We start from the raw sequence: 15,855 nt of genomic DNA, 5'->3' as shown, positions 1-15,855 counted from the left end.
CCTTGCCTTCTGGACTCGGTGGTTAATTGAAAACGAAGCAGCTGAAGTGCGTTTGCTTCCTATAGTGCTCAGTGTGCGGACTATGAACGCATAATCCTTTGGGGAAACAGTGCCACCTCTGGATTTCAGTAGCAGGCATTGCATTGTAAAAGAGGCCGGTGATCTGTCAGGCAATATTACAGCAGTTGCTGCCAGATATATATCTGGCTGACATATTTTGGGAAGCAGCAAAACTTTGTAAAATATGTCGTGTTTCTGAGCCAGGTGGTGATCACTGCATGTTGCGGAGTGGAAGAACTGCTAGGATTAGGGTAAATACCAGAGCACACACAACTGCAGGGAGTTTGCTTGTTTTACTTGCCTTCTTAAATATATATCTATGTGTGTATGTGCGTGTGTGTATGTGTCTTTATGTATATATATGCATATAAACATTTAAAAATTTCAGCAGCGTGGATTGCTGAGCTCCATAGGTTAAATTCTGTGAGCAAAGAAACACAGAAATAAGGTTGCTTATATCTTTTTTTATTTCTGAATATAGTTTTTCTGTATGCTATTATTAAGGTTAACCAGCTAGCCACCTTCATGCTTTTTGTATGCTAAGCATTGTATTTTTGCTTGTCTGTCTTCCAAATTTAGTAGTTCCCACTAATTCTGCCTTGCTCCTCACCATGCATAATCATTTTACATAGAGGGAAGCTACCTAACACTACCTAACACTATGTTGGCAGAATTAAAATTAAGATCATTAATTATTGCCTTTTGGTCCCGACTTTATTAAGTAAGATAGCCTGATGAATTGCATGTGGTTCTCTCTGTCCGCACTCCATTGAAATTAAAATGTTCATCCTGGGCCTTATGTGAACACAGTCATACTTCTGAAAGTCTTTACTAGTTGAGAACTTCTCCAATATGTATGCAGGGTTCATCTTACAATGTGAAAATGCCATCACCTTGTATGTACATGCTGGATGTCATCTTTTCCCCTTCAGTGGTTGTCATGTTCTGGCTAACTTCTCTGATATCATCTTTGCACTAGTTCTCCAGTTATCAAAGTCTGTCAGTTACATAAAATATTTCTACTGTTTAAGTGTGGGTGTATGTGTACATATGCGTATATGTTTATATTTGGAGGGGGTGAGGCAAAATTGAGGTTGGAATGGCTGTTGTAACAAACTGGATTACCTACTACAGTTCTTTTCCCTGTTGTAGAACAACTTCAGTAGCATTGTTTGTTTTTCAGAACTTAAGATGAAAACTTCTGAAATTTGAAATGAATCCTTTACCAATCATCTTATCTTTACAAAGATTTTGTGTTAGTTAAAGGAGAGTAACTTACTTTTTCAGGAATCATGCTTTTTGGCTTTATTTTATTCTAGATACTTGTAACTCTTTCCTGAACAGTTGTAGTTAGATTGTATAGTGGTTATATGTTGTTAAATGTTTATGAATGTGATTTTTATTTCTGATCATATTCAGGGTTTGAATATCGTTTGCGAGAATTATGCAAGGATTTACTGGGTCCAGTCCATTACTCAGCTGGAAGCCAGTGGGAATCAACAGTAATGGTAAGCTTTGACAAAGAATGAGGGAGAGTTTCCCATGTCGATCATGGAAAACAGACAGTCCATACAACTTAAAATATGATTGAAATTTTGTGGCAAGAAAGCAATCACAAATGATTTTTGCTAACCCTGGAACCCCTTTGTTCCCTACTCCTATCCCATGAGAAGGCTTCCTCCCCGTGGAACTTTCATTTATGTCATATGAAAGAGTGGACAAATGCTTAGTTTCATGGTCTCTGTTCTGGTGCTGTTTTGAATATCAAGCAGACAGAGTAGAGTTGCTAGAGTTGCAAGTTCAAGTCTCTACATTCCTCAGACGTCAGCTCTGCAATAGGGACGCGCCAGTGGAATGTCTCCCCTTCTCGGCAGCACGTCTGGAGTCTGTAACTGCGCGGAAGCTGCACCAGCTTCACGAATATGTAAATGCAAAGGCGATTTTATGTTGAGAGTTATGTAAACAGCATAAAAGCATGAGATACACAACTCTCTCCGGGGGCGGGGGAAAAAAAGGCATGAATCCTAAACAGTCCTATGGAAAATATTCATAATATAAAATACATTGTGAGGGTACTTTTGTGTTTTTTGTGCAGGGTTTACGAAAGAGAGAACTATTGAAAGAACTTCTTCCTGTTATTGGACAGAACCTCCGCTTCCAGAGGCTTTTCACAGAATATCAAGAGCAGCTAGACATCTTGAGAGACAAGTAGCATGTCCTCAGATTTTCCCTGAGGGGCCTGGTCCGAAACTGCTGAACAGCATTAACCAGACAGAAGAGGAGAGAGCCCGTTCAGAATGGGACTCTCCTGAAGAGGGCAGTACCCTAAGGGTCCCAGACGCTTCACGAGTGACCTGCTTTAGTTTTTAAAGAAGCTCACAAGTGGATTCGTGAATATGAGTGGATGAGCTGGACCGTTTCCCAAGTGAAACTTAACCATCAAAGCTGTGGCCTCTGTTTCTATGGAAAGTCGTGGATTTGTACTTCGGGGGGGGTCCTTTTGGATCTGGATCTCATTTTAATATCAAAACTAGCTGAGAACTGTTGTGGGGTTTCTTGGATGTCCTGTGAAAAGCACAGTACTTCAGAGTACACTGAACAGCATATTTAACCCAGTTTAGGGTTTTTTTTTTGCCTGAGGATTTATTGAGGCTCAACACTATATTAAATTAGATGAATGAGCCACATAAAAAGAAATTTCATAAATATTAAGGTATTATGCAGCCAATAGACTCTTTCCTGTGAATATAATAATAATAATAAGAGGCTGTTCTAACACATGGACTATTTTTGTACTAGAATTTGCTAACTTGTAATATGGAATTTTATTTGGCCAATAATCAGGCTATCTCTACAAAGTCATCTGGTAGGAAATTTAACTCTAATTACAAAAGCTATGTTTCAAAATAATTCTACCAAATTAACATGTCATCATCTGGTTTTTAATTTTTAAATGTTTGTAAAAGGCATTGGGGGGGAGGGATGTAAGGGGGAGGGTGTCTCTTTTTGTAAGTACAAAAATAAATGAACGCTGCATTGGTTTAAAAAAAAAAAAAGTGTTATTGTAATGTTATTTCAAAGGGTGCAGGAATCTCCAGAGATGTCAATGCAGGCTGGATCATTTTACTAGAAATAAGTAATACTGTCTGGGTGATCTTTCCTCCAAAAGCATGATCAGACAAGTATTTGTGATCACCCTAGAGAAGCCACAGAATTTGTTTAGAGCCACATCTCAGCTGAGGGAGCAGGAGCTCTGTGTGGGAGCCCTTGTTATCTGTGCTAACATGGTGTAAAATGGGCTCCCCCAGCCATTGCTAAAAGTGGCCAGCACTGCAACAAGAAATAAGCTTCACACAGCTGTGGCCACGTTCCTTGTGTGGCATTTCAAAAAAAGAGCATAGTGCTGGTGCCTTGCCTGACTTTTGCTTGTGGAATGGTTTTGGAATTGTTTTGTAACCAAATCTATAGACTTGCTCGTTTTCATCCCAAAAGTCTACTTTGTGCTGGGAAAGAAGAAAGTGGATGTCTTGGTTCTTTCCAGGACCTGACCATTCAGGTGTGCCCCAGTATATGGCACAGAAAGGCTGCGAGAGCTGGGCCTGTTCAGCCTGGAGAAGAGAAGACTGAGAGACGATCTCCTCAACGTGTTTAAGTACCTGAGGGGGGGATGTCAAGAGGATGAGGCCAATCTCTTCTCCGTGGTGCCCAGCAACAGGACAAGAGGCAATGGGCAGAAACTGGAACACAGGAAGTTCCATCTGAACCTGAGAAAAAAGTTCTTTCCTGTGAGGATGACAGGGCACTGGCACAGGTTGCCCAGAGAGGTGGTGGAGTCTCCTTCGCTGGAGATATTCAAAACCCATCTGGATGTGATGCTGTAGAGGACCCTGCTTGAACAGGGAGGTTGGACTAATGATCTCCGGAGGTCCCTTCCAACCTAAACCATTCTGTGTGATTACTTTGAGAGGTTTATGACTTAAGAAAATTAGAGTATTGAAATGAGTAACTATTTCTTTATCAAACTGTCAAATAGGTGCACTTTGTCGCCCCTAAGCTTCTGGCAGTAGCAAACACTATTCTTCGCCCTCGTAAGGAATGCCAGGCAGCTGTGACAAGGATGCGCTGCTTTGCACTCTGGCCTGGGGGCACTGCCCCTCTTCAGGGAGCAGCTCTGCAGTTTGTGGCTATCTGGATCTTAGGAGGAAGGCCGTTTTCTTTAAGGGCAACACAGCCTTCCAAACGTGGACATCCTGTATCGACTGGTCAAGGTCTTCTGCTACCTTGCGAAGCCCAAGACACATGAAAGGCCCGGACAGCCAGAAGATGACTTTTATTGTGGCAATCTCACGTGCGCACTGAGTGGAGCATCTTGAGAGAGCTATAAGAACCACCAGCTTCCCAGCTATCCTTCAGTAGGGCAGCAGTCTGCGTCTTTGACTAGCAGGACGTTTCCCACTGGGAGCCCCGTTTGAATTTTGCACGTACGTGACACCATTCCACACGATGGCAATTCCGGCCTCGTGCCCGCGTCGACCGGGCCTGGGCCTTCTGCTTGCGCGTAGCCCCTCTCCCACCGCCGGGAGGACGCGGGGCTGGAGGCCGCGCTGCCCCGGCGGCTCCGCGGCCCTCGGCGAGGAGTTGGGCCCGGGACGAAGCGAGGCGACGCTCCCAGGCCCTGGGCACCGTGGCTCCCCGCCACAGAACGAAGCAGGGACGGACCCAGCTCCACCAGGATGAGAGGGGTGGGAAAATGAAGGTTAATGAGGAGAGAAACTCATGGTCCCTTCAAGTTCCCCCAGTCTGGTCCAAAAAGGCAAACCAGGGCGGCGGCAGTGGCACCGGCAGGTATCGCTGCGAGCGACTCCCACCTGCTCCTGGCAACCCACCTCACCTTCCTCAGCTCGTGCCGCGCGTGTGCGGGCGAGGAACGCACGGCAACGATTAAAATACCAGATGGGCACCACAGGCGGGGCAGGATGGGGGTCTGGTACAAAGCTTGGGGCAGTCGGGCCACTGCGGGGGCAGCCGGCCGCCCGCGTTCCCGCCCGGGCCCGGATCGCCGCCCGCCGCCCCGCGTTCCCGGCCGGACCCGGAACGCCGCCCGCCGCCCCGCGTTCCCGCCCGGGCCCGGAACGCTGCCGCCCCGCGTTCCCGCCCGGGCCCGGAACGCCGCCGCACCGGAAGGCGTCGCGGCCGCTGCCGTGGGAGCGCGGGCGGCTGGGCGAGGCAGCGCCGTCCGGGCCGCGTCCCGACCCGGCCCCGGTCCCGGCCCCAAACCCCGACTGCGAGGGCCGCCCGGCGGCGCGTAGGGACCGTGTGGCGGCGGGGGCCGCCTGAGCCGCCGCCATGGGGAAGAGGCAGCACCAGAAGGACAAGATGTGAGCGGGCGGCGCGGCCGGTGGGGCCGGGAGGCCGCGCGGGGCGGGGGGCGCGGGGGCCGTGGGTTGGTGTGAGCACCAGGGGGTGTGGGGGTGCGCACAGACACAGCAGGGGTGCACAGGGTGTGCCGGGTCGGTGTGAGCACCGGGGGTGTGCGGGGGGCGCACAGGGTGTACGTGAGTGTGCCCGGGTCGGTGTGAGCACCGGGGGTGTGCGGGGGGCGCACAGGGTGTACGTGAGTGTGCTGGGTCGGTGTGAGCACCGGGGGTGTGCGGGGGGTGCACAGGGTGTACGTGAGTGTGCCGGGTCGGTGTGAGCACCGGGGGTGTGCGGGGGGTGCACAGGGTGTACGTGAGTGTGCCCGGGTCGGTGTGAGCACCGGGGGTGTGCGGGGGGTGCACAGGGTGTACGTGAGTGTGCCCGGGTCGGTGTGAGCACCGGGGGTGTGCGGGGGTGCACAGGGTGTACGTGAGTGTGCTGGGTCGGTGTGAGCACCGGGGGTGTGCGGGGGGTGCACAGGGTGTACGTGAGTGTGCCGGGTCGGTGTGAGCACCGGGGGTGTGCGGGGGGTGCACAGGGTGTACGTGAGTGTGCCGGGTCGGTGTGAGCACCGGGGGTGCGCGGGGGGTGCACAGGGTGTACGTGAGTGTGCCGGGTCGGTGTGAGCACCGGGGGTGTGCGGGGGTGCACAGGGTGTACGTGAGTGTGCTGGGTCGGTGTGAGCACCAGGGGTGTGCGGGGGGTGCACAGGGTGTACGTGAGTGTGCCGGGTCGGTGTGAGCACCGGGGGTGTGCGGGGGGCGCACAGGGTGTACGTGAGTGTGCCGGGTCGGTGTGAGCACCGGGGCTGTGCGGGGGCGCACAGGGTGTACGTGAGTGTGCCCGGGTCAGTGTGAGCACCAGGGGTGTGCGGGGGGCGCACAGGGTGTACGTGAGTGTGCTGGGTCGGTGTGAGCACCAGGGGTGTGCGGGGGATGTCAGGAAGCAGCAGGTTGCCTGTGTGAGCACTGGGGCGTGCGTGGGTGCACCGAACATGCCAGGCGTGCAGGGTGTGCGTGGACGCAGTGAGCGTGTGTGGACGCATGAGGTGTGCGTGGGTTTGTGTGAACGCCCCTGGGCGCCTGTGAGCCCCTCAGGTGTGCCTGGGCACGCGCGAGGCTGCGCAGCTCTGCCTGGACGCCCCGGGTGCGCGCAGGCGTGCAGGGTGCACGTGGACGCTTGTGGTGTGCATGGACGCGTGAGGCCGGCCCCGTGCCTGCTGCGAGCCCCAGGCCAGCCTGGCAGCCTCTCGCTGCGCAGCGCCGCGCGGCCAGCTTTCAGCGCAGTGCTGCGTGAGTGACCCCGCTGTCTTGCCAGGTACATCACATGTGCGGAGTACACGCAGTTCTACGGAGGGAAGAAAGCGGGTGAGTGGCATCAAGCCCTGTTTCTGCCTTCCCTGGAGACTCTCTCTGCGCGGCTGCTTCACTTCGGTGCTGTTGCTCCTGCAGCCCCGTTCTTGCTCAGCCTTTGGTTCTGGGTCGCTTGCAGCCACTCTTAGAGCTGCAAGTGTCCCTACTCCCTGTTCAATCTTGTGGTCTGGGTGCCGTCCCTCTCCCTTGTGCCCCAGACATTGGCGCGCTGACACCCTGCTTCTGTTGCTGCATCTTTCTTGGTTTTCATTCTGTCCACACAAGTATCTAAAGTTTCGTTCTCTTCACTTTATCGGAGACCTTCAGGGTTTGTACTGCACGTCCTGTCCTTTGCTTCCCTCAGCCCGTCACATGGGCTCTCAGGGACAAGTGGGGTGGTTTAACATAGGTTGGCCAACAAAGTGATCTCCTGGAGCGGAGCGTCCTCCTGCTGCTGCTCGGGGGCCTGATCTCGTCGTGAGCTGACTTTGAACTGCCAGACGTTACAAGTGGGGTCCTGAAAGTGGTGACGCTGATCTTATGCTTTCTCAGCTGTTCCGTGTGAAAACTGTAGAAATGCAAGGTTTGCTACTCAGATCAGATAATCCCTGCCCTCAACAAGATCTGTGTCCAGTGGTAGTATAAAGCTTGAACACAGTAACAGTATTAACCGTCTAATTTAAATTCAGTGCTGTAAATCTGTCAGAGATGCTGTTTTATTTCAATTTTTTTCTAATCTGTGTAATTTCATTTGAGGAGTACACTCATGCTCTGCTGTAGAAGCCTGATTTTTGTTACAGTTCTGCAAGACTGAGTGTATTTATCCTTGTTATCAGTAAATTGCCACCGCACATATTGAAAAATGTAACTTCCAAGTATTTATCATTTACTTAGTTACAAGATCAGGAGTATTTTTGTTACCTAGGACACTATGTATTTATTAAAATCCTGTGTTTTCTTTTTCATAAACAGACCTTCCACGAACTAATTTTAGACGTTTATCATTTGATCACTGCAGGTAAGTCGACAAAATTGCATTATCGTTATTAAACTCCTCAGTCTGCTGTATTCATCAGTCTGTTGACCTTGAACTATTACTGAAGTTACATGTTTAACTGAGGTAGCTACCTTCATTGACTCATGTCTGCTATGAAATTAATGAGGGAAGAGAAGTTCCAAAGAACTGACATCTGTGCCTGTACTGTCCGTAATTAATGTCTATTGAGAGTGAACCTGATGGCTAAAAGAATGCACAAGTGATAAAATACTATTCCAGTCTTACAAATCCCTGTAATTGGGACTTGAATCTCTGCTTTTCTCTGGTCAGAACCGGAGATTGATCTCCTTGATCAATCACTCATCTTTCTGAGGCAGTGGTCAGACTGAAGGAACATTTGTGTTAATGTTTCCATCACTTCAAGTAAATTCTAAGCACAAGTGAAAAGAGTGAGGTAAATATTAGTAAAGATGTTTTAGAAATCCTCTTGTAAATCCAATGGTTCAGGAAGTTACCATCCCCATCTACAAATTAGTGCTGCTCGGCTAAAAGCTGGATGGATAGTGGAAAAGCCCCTAACAGGGGATGCTCATGTGACAGCTGATTACTCCCTAACCCTTTTAGATGCAAAGACAGTGTGTGCTTGAGCCATCTTTTGTGCTGCTAGGAGCTGGCGTGGCAACAGAGACAGACTAGGGAGTACTGCAGTATCCATTCCAGTGGCTGTATGGTTGTGAGTGCTGGCAGCTACAAGTTATTGGACTGAATTGGTTCCTTTCAAACTAAGTTTTTGTTTCTTACCTAATGTCTGTGTTATCAGATAATGGGTATTGGTTAGCCACTGAGTATTTTCATTGGTATAGGCCTTGCTGTAACGTGCAAATAAATCAGCAACATGTTATTTGCTTCTGTCATCGTGATTTCCGGATGATTTTGCTAAAAACAGTCTGTATTTTTTTTTTCTAGTTTGTCTCTACAGCCATTTGAATACCCGGTTTGCACACCAGATGGGACAGTCTTTGACATACTGTAAGTTACTGTCTGTACTTTGCGTTATTTTTGTGTTGCTGAATTGACTCGCCTATGGCTGTGCTTCTGCCTCCTGTGTGATCATCGTTTGGTCTTTGCAAGTTGGCAAAAATAATCACGCCCATCACAAACGGAAGTTTCTAATAGCACTTTTCTCTTATCCCCTCTCTTTTCAGGAGCATTGTTCCTTGGATAAAGAAATATGGAACCAATCCAATCACAGGAGAAGTAAGTAATTATGGTTGTATTCACATAATATGTTGGTTTTCTTTATGTTCAGTTTCCTATACGATGTGTGGGAGAAACAAAAACACTTTAATGAAAGCAAAAAGAAGTTGAGTGGAAGTGTTATTTTGAAATATGATATTTGTGAGACCAAGTTTGCTGAAATAAGAGTACAGATTTATTAGGAATTGCTTTTTTAGCCAAAAAAAAAAAAGGGGGGGGCCTTTTAGATTTGAGACCTGATATGCGCTCCTCGCCATCCTGCTTATTATCTTTGCAGCAGAAAACAGTGAGCTTCTGACTGTGTGTGTGGAGGTGCCAGAAGAAAGAGGAGAGTGTTACATTTTCTTTTTCGCATTGGATCATAGATAACATTGTGGAGGAAGTGAGCACTTCATTTATATAAATTCCCAGGGTATCTTGCTGATATTATAGGTGTGCTGTAATTAAAGTTTATATAGGTGAATATGCTAACTCCCCTGCTACTGAGGCTCGCAAAGCCTAATTGGTGGGGGCTAGATGGGTTTTGGAAAAAGCGTTGTGCTGCTGCCTCCTACAGGCAGAATTCTAATCTATACGGAGCAAGGTGCTGGCTAGGTCACCTCCACACCTGGGATAAAACTTGCAGTGATGTTTCCTAACTAAAAGGATATTTAGCTCTGTGCAGATTAGAGAGATTAAGAGATAATACTGGTGTGGATTAATGGTATTCTGAGGTGCAAAATAAGTTATCTTGACAATATATTTCAGAAAAATTCTGCCTCATCTCTCATGATAGTTCATTTTAAGACTGTGATTTCACACTATAATCAGTGCTTTAGTTTTTATATTCCTTTATTCTGCATAAGTGATAGCTTACTATCAAGGGATTACTTTGTGTAATAGTGTGAAGCTGTAGAGCACTAGATAAAGTTGAAATGCTGGAGATATTTCCCTGCTGGCATTACATTTTTGCTGATGCGCTTAAAGTGAGTGAATTCTTTTTTAGGGCATAGAGGAAAAATTTTGGATAGAAATTGTTGCATGACGTATTGAAACTTCTTTTCCTTGAGTAAATGCAGTTACTTTCCTGAACATTAGGTGGCAGCTATTGCACAGAGTTTTTGGTTGGTTTGCAGATTGTTTTGTGGTAAGAGAGTACCTTTGAAGCATCTTGGGTTTGATTAAAGATTTTCCCAGCAGACAGATATGAGGAGAAGCGAAATACAGATGCAGCATTCCAAACTCTAGATGTGAGCAGACTGTCTGAGACAGACTATCTCCGGAGTTACAGCAAGCCGCAAGTGTATTTGCTTGATGATCATCAGAGGCCTGCCTTTACACACACAGAGGCCAATATATGTTGCTTGGAAGGAAAAGAATTACAGCTATTTCATTCGTCTTTGCCACCTTCCTAATACCTTGCTGCTCTGTGTGTTGGTTGGGAGTTTTGGGGTGTTGCCAGATCGCTTGTTTCCATTCAGATCAACTTCACGTTGATCTCATTTTGTGCTGTGAACCGCGATATGCTTTAAAAGTACTTCTGGTAAATGCTAAGCAAGGGGTGTGATGTGGCTAGTGGTATTGTGGACTATCATAGAGAAAGTATGGAGTGCAGGATAGAAATCTGACGTGCAGTGTTTGGTCTGTGGACTCCTAACAGAGTTGTTCCATTACATCAGGTTAGTTTATACGCTCCCTCTTGCACTGCCTGCGTTCTGCTGGGAGCACCGTTCCTCCCCAGCAGTGGTGTTTTAGCACAGGCTCCTTGTCCCTGAGCAACAGTGCTCTGCTACTGTTTCTGCTGATGGAAGCTCTGCTTTAGGGAACGAGTGAGATTGTGCAGAATTTACCTGGCGAGCCATAAACGCTCAAATGAAGTCTGACTTTGAGATCTACTAGCATATTCCGACTTGCGTTTCCATAGCTGATCTGCAGTCACCCCCACCTCTCCTCAACGTTTGTCCCCTCCCCCCCCCCTTCTCTGTGTCTCCCTGTTTGGGGAGCTCTTTCTCCTTCCCGTTTATTCCGAGGTTGACTTGTGCGGTACCGCTCCGTCCTCCAGAGGACGAAGGCGTTCCACGCAGCTTGGAAGAGAAAGGAGATGTTTGCATAACAGCACACAGCCCTGCTGAACTGAGCCCTGTGGAGCTCCAGTTTGAAGAATGGGGTTGAAAGAAATGTTGTAATTCAGTCTTTGTTCCCCAGAGGGCCAGTTCTGATTTTATAAAGGGCAGCACGGTGCTGGGCAGGACGGGGATGGGTATGCTGGGACGAAGCAGGGTAGGTGGCACAGGAAATCAGCCAGCTGAGTTTGTGCAGCTATAGACTTTACTGACCCCCAACTTAGCACTTATCATCCCCTATTTAACTTATTACTGCTCCTGCACCTTCTGTTACTTGTGTCGCTTGCTCACTGCCAAAGCCAGAAAAAATTGGCTGTAATGAATTGGTGATTTAGAGAAAGACAAGTCTCCAGGTTTGTTTAAAAAGGAATTGGGCCAGATTAGTTGCACCACTGTTTTCTGAGACAGCTGAGGAAGTTACTTTGAACAGATAAATGATTTGTCATGGTGATGAGGCTCCAGAGCATTTTTTCCTTTTTTGTCCCGAAGTTAAAAATGATAATGAAATCCTTTGTGGCTTGTACTTGTGTTGTTATGCTTTGCTACAGGCTAAACATTTTAGAGAAATCAATAGGCTATTTGGCAAAGGTATCGTTAATGACACACTCATGATGCTCGCTAATTCTGTCTAGCTGTCTTGTTTCTGAAGTGGCCCCCTCAGTGGAGATTTTGAGAGCCTTGCAATCATTAATGTATTTATCTTTGCAGTGCTCCCAGGAGGTAGAGTTGTGCAAGTCTTTTATTAATTGTGTGTTTGTGGAGCTGATCTACAAGTAGGCAAAGTTACTGCTCTGATTCTTCTGAACCCTAAAGCATTAGACTAGCCTTCCTTTTAAAGGAATTTTACAATGCTGAGATTACAGTTATTCTTTGATATGTTTAAAATATATTTTTTCTTTCCTTCCCTACAGTTTTTCATGGTTTATTTCCTCTTGCTTTTCTGAATATCCTCTTGAGGTGCAGTGTGAACACCAATATCCTTTTTAGGAGAAACAAATCACCATTGACCTCTGTCTAGAGTTTCCCATGAGCTGTTCCAGAAAGTAACCTTAGCTTCTTTCTTTTTCCCCCCTTTTTAATAATGCATAGCAGTAAAAAATACTTCTGTTACTACACTGATAACTTTCAAGAAACAATGCATCTCTTGCAGCTGAACCACAGCCTGTCAGGTGGTGTTGACTCGCTTACATTTTTGTCAGCTTTGCCAGGACACTGCCCTAGCTTATGTTTACCCTGAAATTGCATCAAATAAACGGTAACTGGGAAAGTCATAGTTATCCCATTCCTTTTCACTGAGAACAGTGCTTTGGCTTCTCAGGCTTGCAGAGAGCTGCAGGCCTGCCAGAACGTGTCGTGCAGCGGCGCGCTGCCAGCGCTGACCGCCTGGCCGCCCCGGGCGGGCGGCTGGGCTCGCGAGTGCTGCTTCCAGGAAATGAGATTGGTCAGGTCTTATCTGGTTTGTTGGAATCTCAAATATGAACAGATGATAGAGCTGCATGAAGGTAGCAGCATGCCTTTTGACAGGAGTTTCAAGGGAAATAGTTCTTTGTTGCAGATATCCTGTGTGTGAGTTGAGTTATTTTTCTCATTCATATTGTAATGTTTTTAATGTAAATACCAATTTTTTTCGCTATGGTTCACTGACATTCTCATTACGTGTGAGCAGACTATATTGCTGGGTTAGACTTCAGCTCTGCTGGAGTGTGGCTCTGTAACCCTGGGCAAATTGTCTCTCTCCTCCGTCTCAGAAGTAGCTATGGTCTTGGTCCCTTGTTCCCACTTTTCTGTGGGAATTTAGTTCTTTTGGACAGTTACAAGTCAGTTTGTCTCTGGTATTTGTTTTAAGGCTTTGGTCCAAAGTCAGTTTGGTGACTGCAAGGACATCTGTTTTTAAACTCTTGGAGAGGGCTCATCTTTGAATTTTTGTGCACTTTTTCAAAGCAAGCTAAAACCCATATGGCTGCTGAGCCTGCATAACCCCGAGAAGCAATTCTCCTGTGAAGGGGCATGTGGCTGTGTGGCTGTCACAAATGGATCTGTCTTGAAAAGCAAAAAAAGTTTGGTGGCTCGGTCAAGTTAATTTCACTTGGCCTGAACGTACGCCTGAGAGCCCAGCGAAGAGACCAGGAGGCACTGCCTGGTGGTTGCTGTAGCTCCACGGTCCCTGCAGACGCGGTGGTAGCGCCGCTCTGCGGAGGTGCCCGGCCCTTGCGCCTGCACTGCCGGGTGCCGCGTGTGAACGCTTCTCCTCTGCGAAAGGGCAGGTGAGCCAGCTCGGTTTCTGCTGCGTCTGCGCCGCTGTGGAGCTGCTGCTGCTGCGCTGGGGCTGGGTGGCAGGACAGGCACCGCCGGGCTGAGCCGAAGCTCGGCTCCGCTGCTGGTCTCCACCTGCCCACAGGTTGCACAGATTCGGATATGAGTGAGCCCCTGGCAGCCAGCTGGTGCCCGTTTATCAGTCCCTTTTCCTGTGTTATTGCATGGTGTGAAGTGGTTGGTGGGGAATTTTTGACAAAGGGGATGGAAAATAGCATTTGTTAAAACTCTTTGCAGATACGGTTTTCAATGAAATACGTTTCAGGAAGGTATTCTCAGCTCCGTGGTGAAATTTCTGATTGCAACTGCAGAGACAAGTACTTACCTGGGGCGTATGAGAGTCACGTTTCTGGTCCAAGTGAGACAGAGCACAGTTTGGTTTGTGACCTGCCTTATGCAAAGTTAGGATATGGGCCTATAGTCTATTTTGAGAGCGTCTTTCCTTAAGTGTCAGAAGGTTAGCATCTTATCAAGGAGAAGTAAGGGAATCTTTTAAATTTTGAGGATTTTCTAGAATTGGGAAAGCCTTCTGCTTGGGCTGCCTCTGAAGATACCCATAAAAAGGAGTCTGGGGATACAAAAAGCAGCCGAAGGCAGAGCCAGTGACATGGGAGGAGAGGGTTGGCTTTGGAGCTGGAAGGTTGAAAATCTTGAGGTTTTCCACTAGGAGCTCTGCCTTCTTAAAAGAGAGAGCTACGCCCAAAGTCTTGCTCCACATAAAGGTAAATATTTGCTGTTATTCTCCCATACTCTTAGTCCTTTATTTACCAGACAAAAATGACTCAGGGATGAGATTATGACTAATATGATCAAATAATTGAGGGTCTTAGATGTCTGGCAGTACAGGTGCATGCCTCATCTGCTAAGCCTGTCTGATCCACTCTTTGAAAGCACCCAGGGAGGCAGATCTTGTCCCTTGCTGCGCCCTGCAGCGGTGATGGAGGGTGCAGGGGCACCTTCTCAATCTAGCGCTGCTGGCGTACAAACGTTGCTGGTGTGCAGACGTTGGCAGTGCTGGTTTTTAAATCCTTTGTTTGAAATAAAGCTGGTAACGTGATGCTTGCCTGAGTAGTTAGAGGCACCTTCAAAAATACTAATTTTTCGTCCCCAAAGAAAAAGTTGCAGTTGAGTCTGTTGTTTTAAAACTTTGGAAAAGTTGTTCTCAATTACGTTCCTTAGTATATTTATTAGCTCATTCTTCTCCCAAGTGCTGGTGGCTATTGTTACCTCATTTCATTGCCTGAACTCCAGTTATCAAATTGAAAAGAAAACATGCTTTCACAATCTCAGAAATTAGTTGCTGGTATTGAAGTGGGAGAAGCTTACTAGTGGACTTAATGGAGATGGTATGTTGCAGGATTACTTTCTTACCTCTGAATATATTAATCAAACTTTAAATATGAACAGATGGCCTTTCAATATTGTTTTTTGGTTTTTTGTTTTTTTCTGCTCTTAAAAAGTCTTTGGCTATCTAAATAAGGGAAATCCTGCCTGAAAAGGATACAGAAATTGGAGCAAAGGTGAAACTTCCTTACATATTGAAGTGTTTTTACTGTGTATTTATTTTGAGAACACAGATGCAGCCATAGAAAGCTCTGACAATTAATTCTTCACCTGAGAAAGAGGGCTTGGGTAATTTTTTCTTGTTTTACAGTGTTATGACTAAAGAAACTACATGGGGTCAGAAGTGTGAAAAATACCTAGTACTGTATTGTAGGAACAGGTGTTAAAGCACAGGTTAAACTGCAGCCAAGGCTTTATAATTGACTACAAATTGCTCTACATCTTTATCGAGTAATCAGAACAGAGCCCATGTGGTTCAGGAATGGATTCTGGTAAATGAGTTGCAGAGGAGCTACGCTGGGTGCTGAGCCAGAGGGGGAAAGATTGAGATCACAAACAAAACCACCGGTGTGTTGGATGAGCTGAGTAGAACAGGTCTCTGGTCTGAACGGGGGAGATGACAAGATCACGTTTAGTGTGATCCTTACTGCCTAAATCAATAGTGATTATGATTTTTAACTTAATTCGTATGGTTTGTGTGGTAATTCACTGCAAATTGCTGTTTTAATTGTGTTATTCCAGGTGTGTTTCTAGCTAATGAGCAGCAAATAATGGATGTCCTCAGACAGGGATCGGTGGTTTGAAGGTGACCTCTCTCGTGCCAGCAGTAGCTGGTAGCAGTAGCTGCCGTTGGAATACACCGTCAGGAAAACGTAGTAGCTGAGATAATGTAGAGTATGATGAACTTTCTGAATACTTGCCTAGACCTTTCTGCAACATGGCAGTTAATACTATCTTAGGATTTGCAGGGTCTTTTAAAGGTGGCGTATTGCAGCATGAGTCAAATCTTCCT

The 15,855-nt window shown here is 46.9% G+C and overlaps 2 protein-coding genes across 3 annotated transcripts in view; both read left to right on the top strand.

The window, feature by feature from the left end:
• The window catches only part of HIRA (histone cell cycle regulator), a 42,661-nt gene extending 37,730 nt beyond the window's left edge, over positions 1-4,931 (top strand). For both annotated transcript variants that reach the window (XM_068911408.1, XM_009666816.2), the window contains exons 24-25: positions 1,480-1,568; positions 2,156-4,931. In XM_068911408.1, coding sequence (XP_068767509.1) covers positions 1,480-1,568; positions 2,156-2,272 — 206 coding nt within the window. In that variant the 3' untranslated portion in view covers positions 2,273-4,931. The remainder of the gene's footprint in view (positions 1-1,479; positions 1,569-2,155) is intronic.
• A 303-nt stretch (positions 4,932-5,234) lies between these two features.
• Positions 5,235-15,855, top strand: part of PPIL2 (peptidylprolyl isomerase like 2) — an 82,052-nt gene continuing 71,431 nt past the window's right edge. The window contains exons 1-5 of the mRNA XM_068910936.1: positions 5,235-5,438; positions 6,796-6,845; positions 7,803-7,848; positions 8,794-8,856; positions 9,033-9,084. Coding sequence (XP_068767037.1) covers positions 5,407-5,438; positions 6,796-6,845; positions 7,803-7,848; positions 8,794-8,856; positions 9,033-9,084 — 243 coding nt within the window. The 5' untranslated portion in view covers positions 5,235-5,406. The remainder of the gene's footprint in view (positions 5,439-6,795; positions 6,846-7,802; positions 7,849-8,793; positions 8,857-9,032; positions 9,085-15,855) is intronic.

This window comes from Struthio camelus, chromosome 17 (genome assembly GCF_040807025.1).
Source record: "Struthio camelus isolate bStrCam1 chromosome 17, bStrCam1.hap1, whole genome shotgun sequence".
Taxonomy (NCBI): domain Eukaryota; kingdom Metazoa; phylum Chordata; class Aves; order Struthioniformes; family Struthionidae; genus Struthio; species Struthio camelus.
The sequence above is the reverse complement of the archived record's forward strand: the minus strand, read 5'-3'. Positions and strand labels throughout refer to the sequence as shown.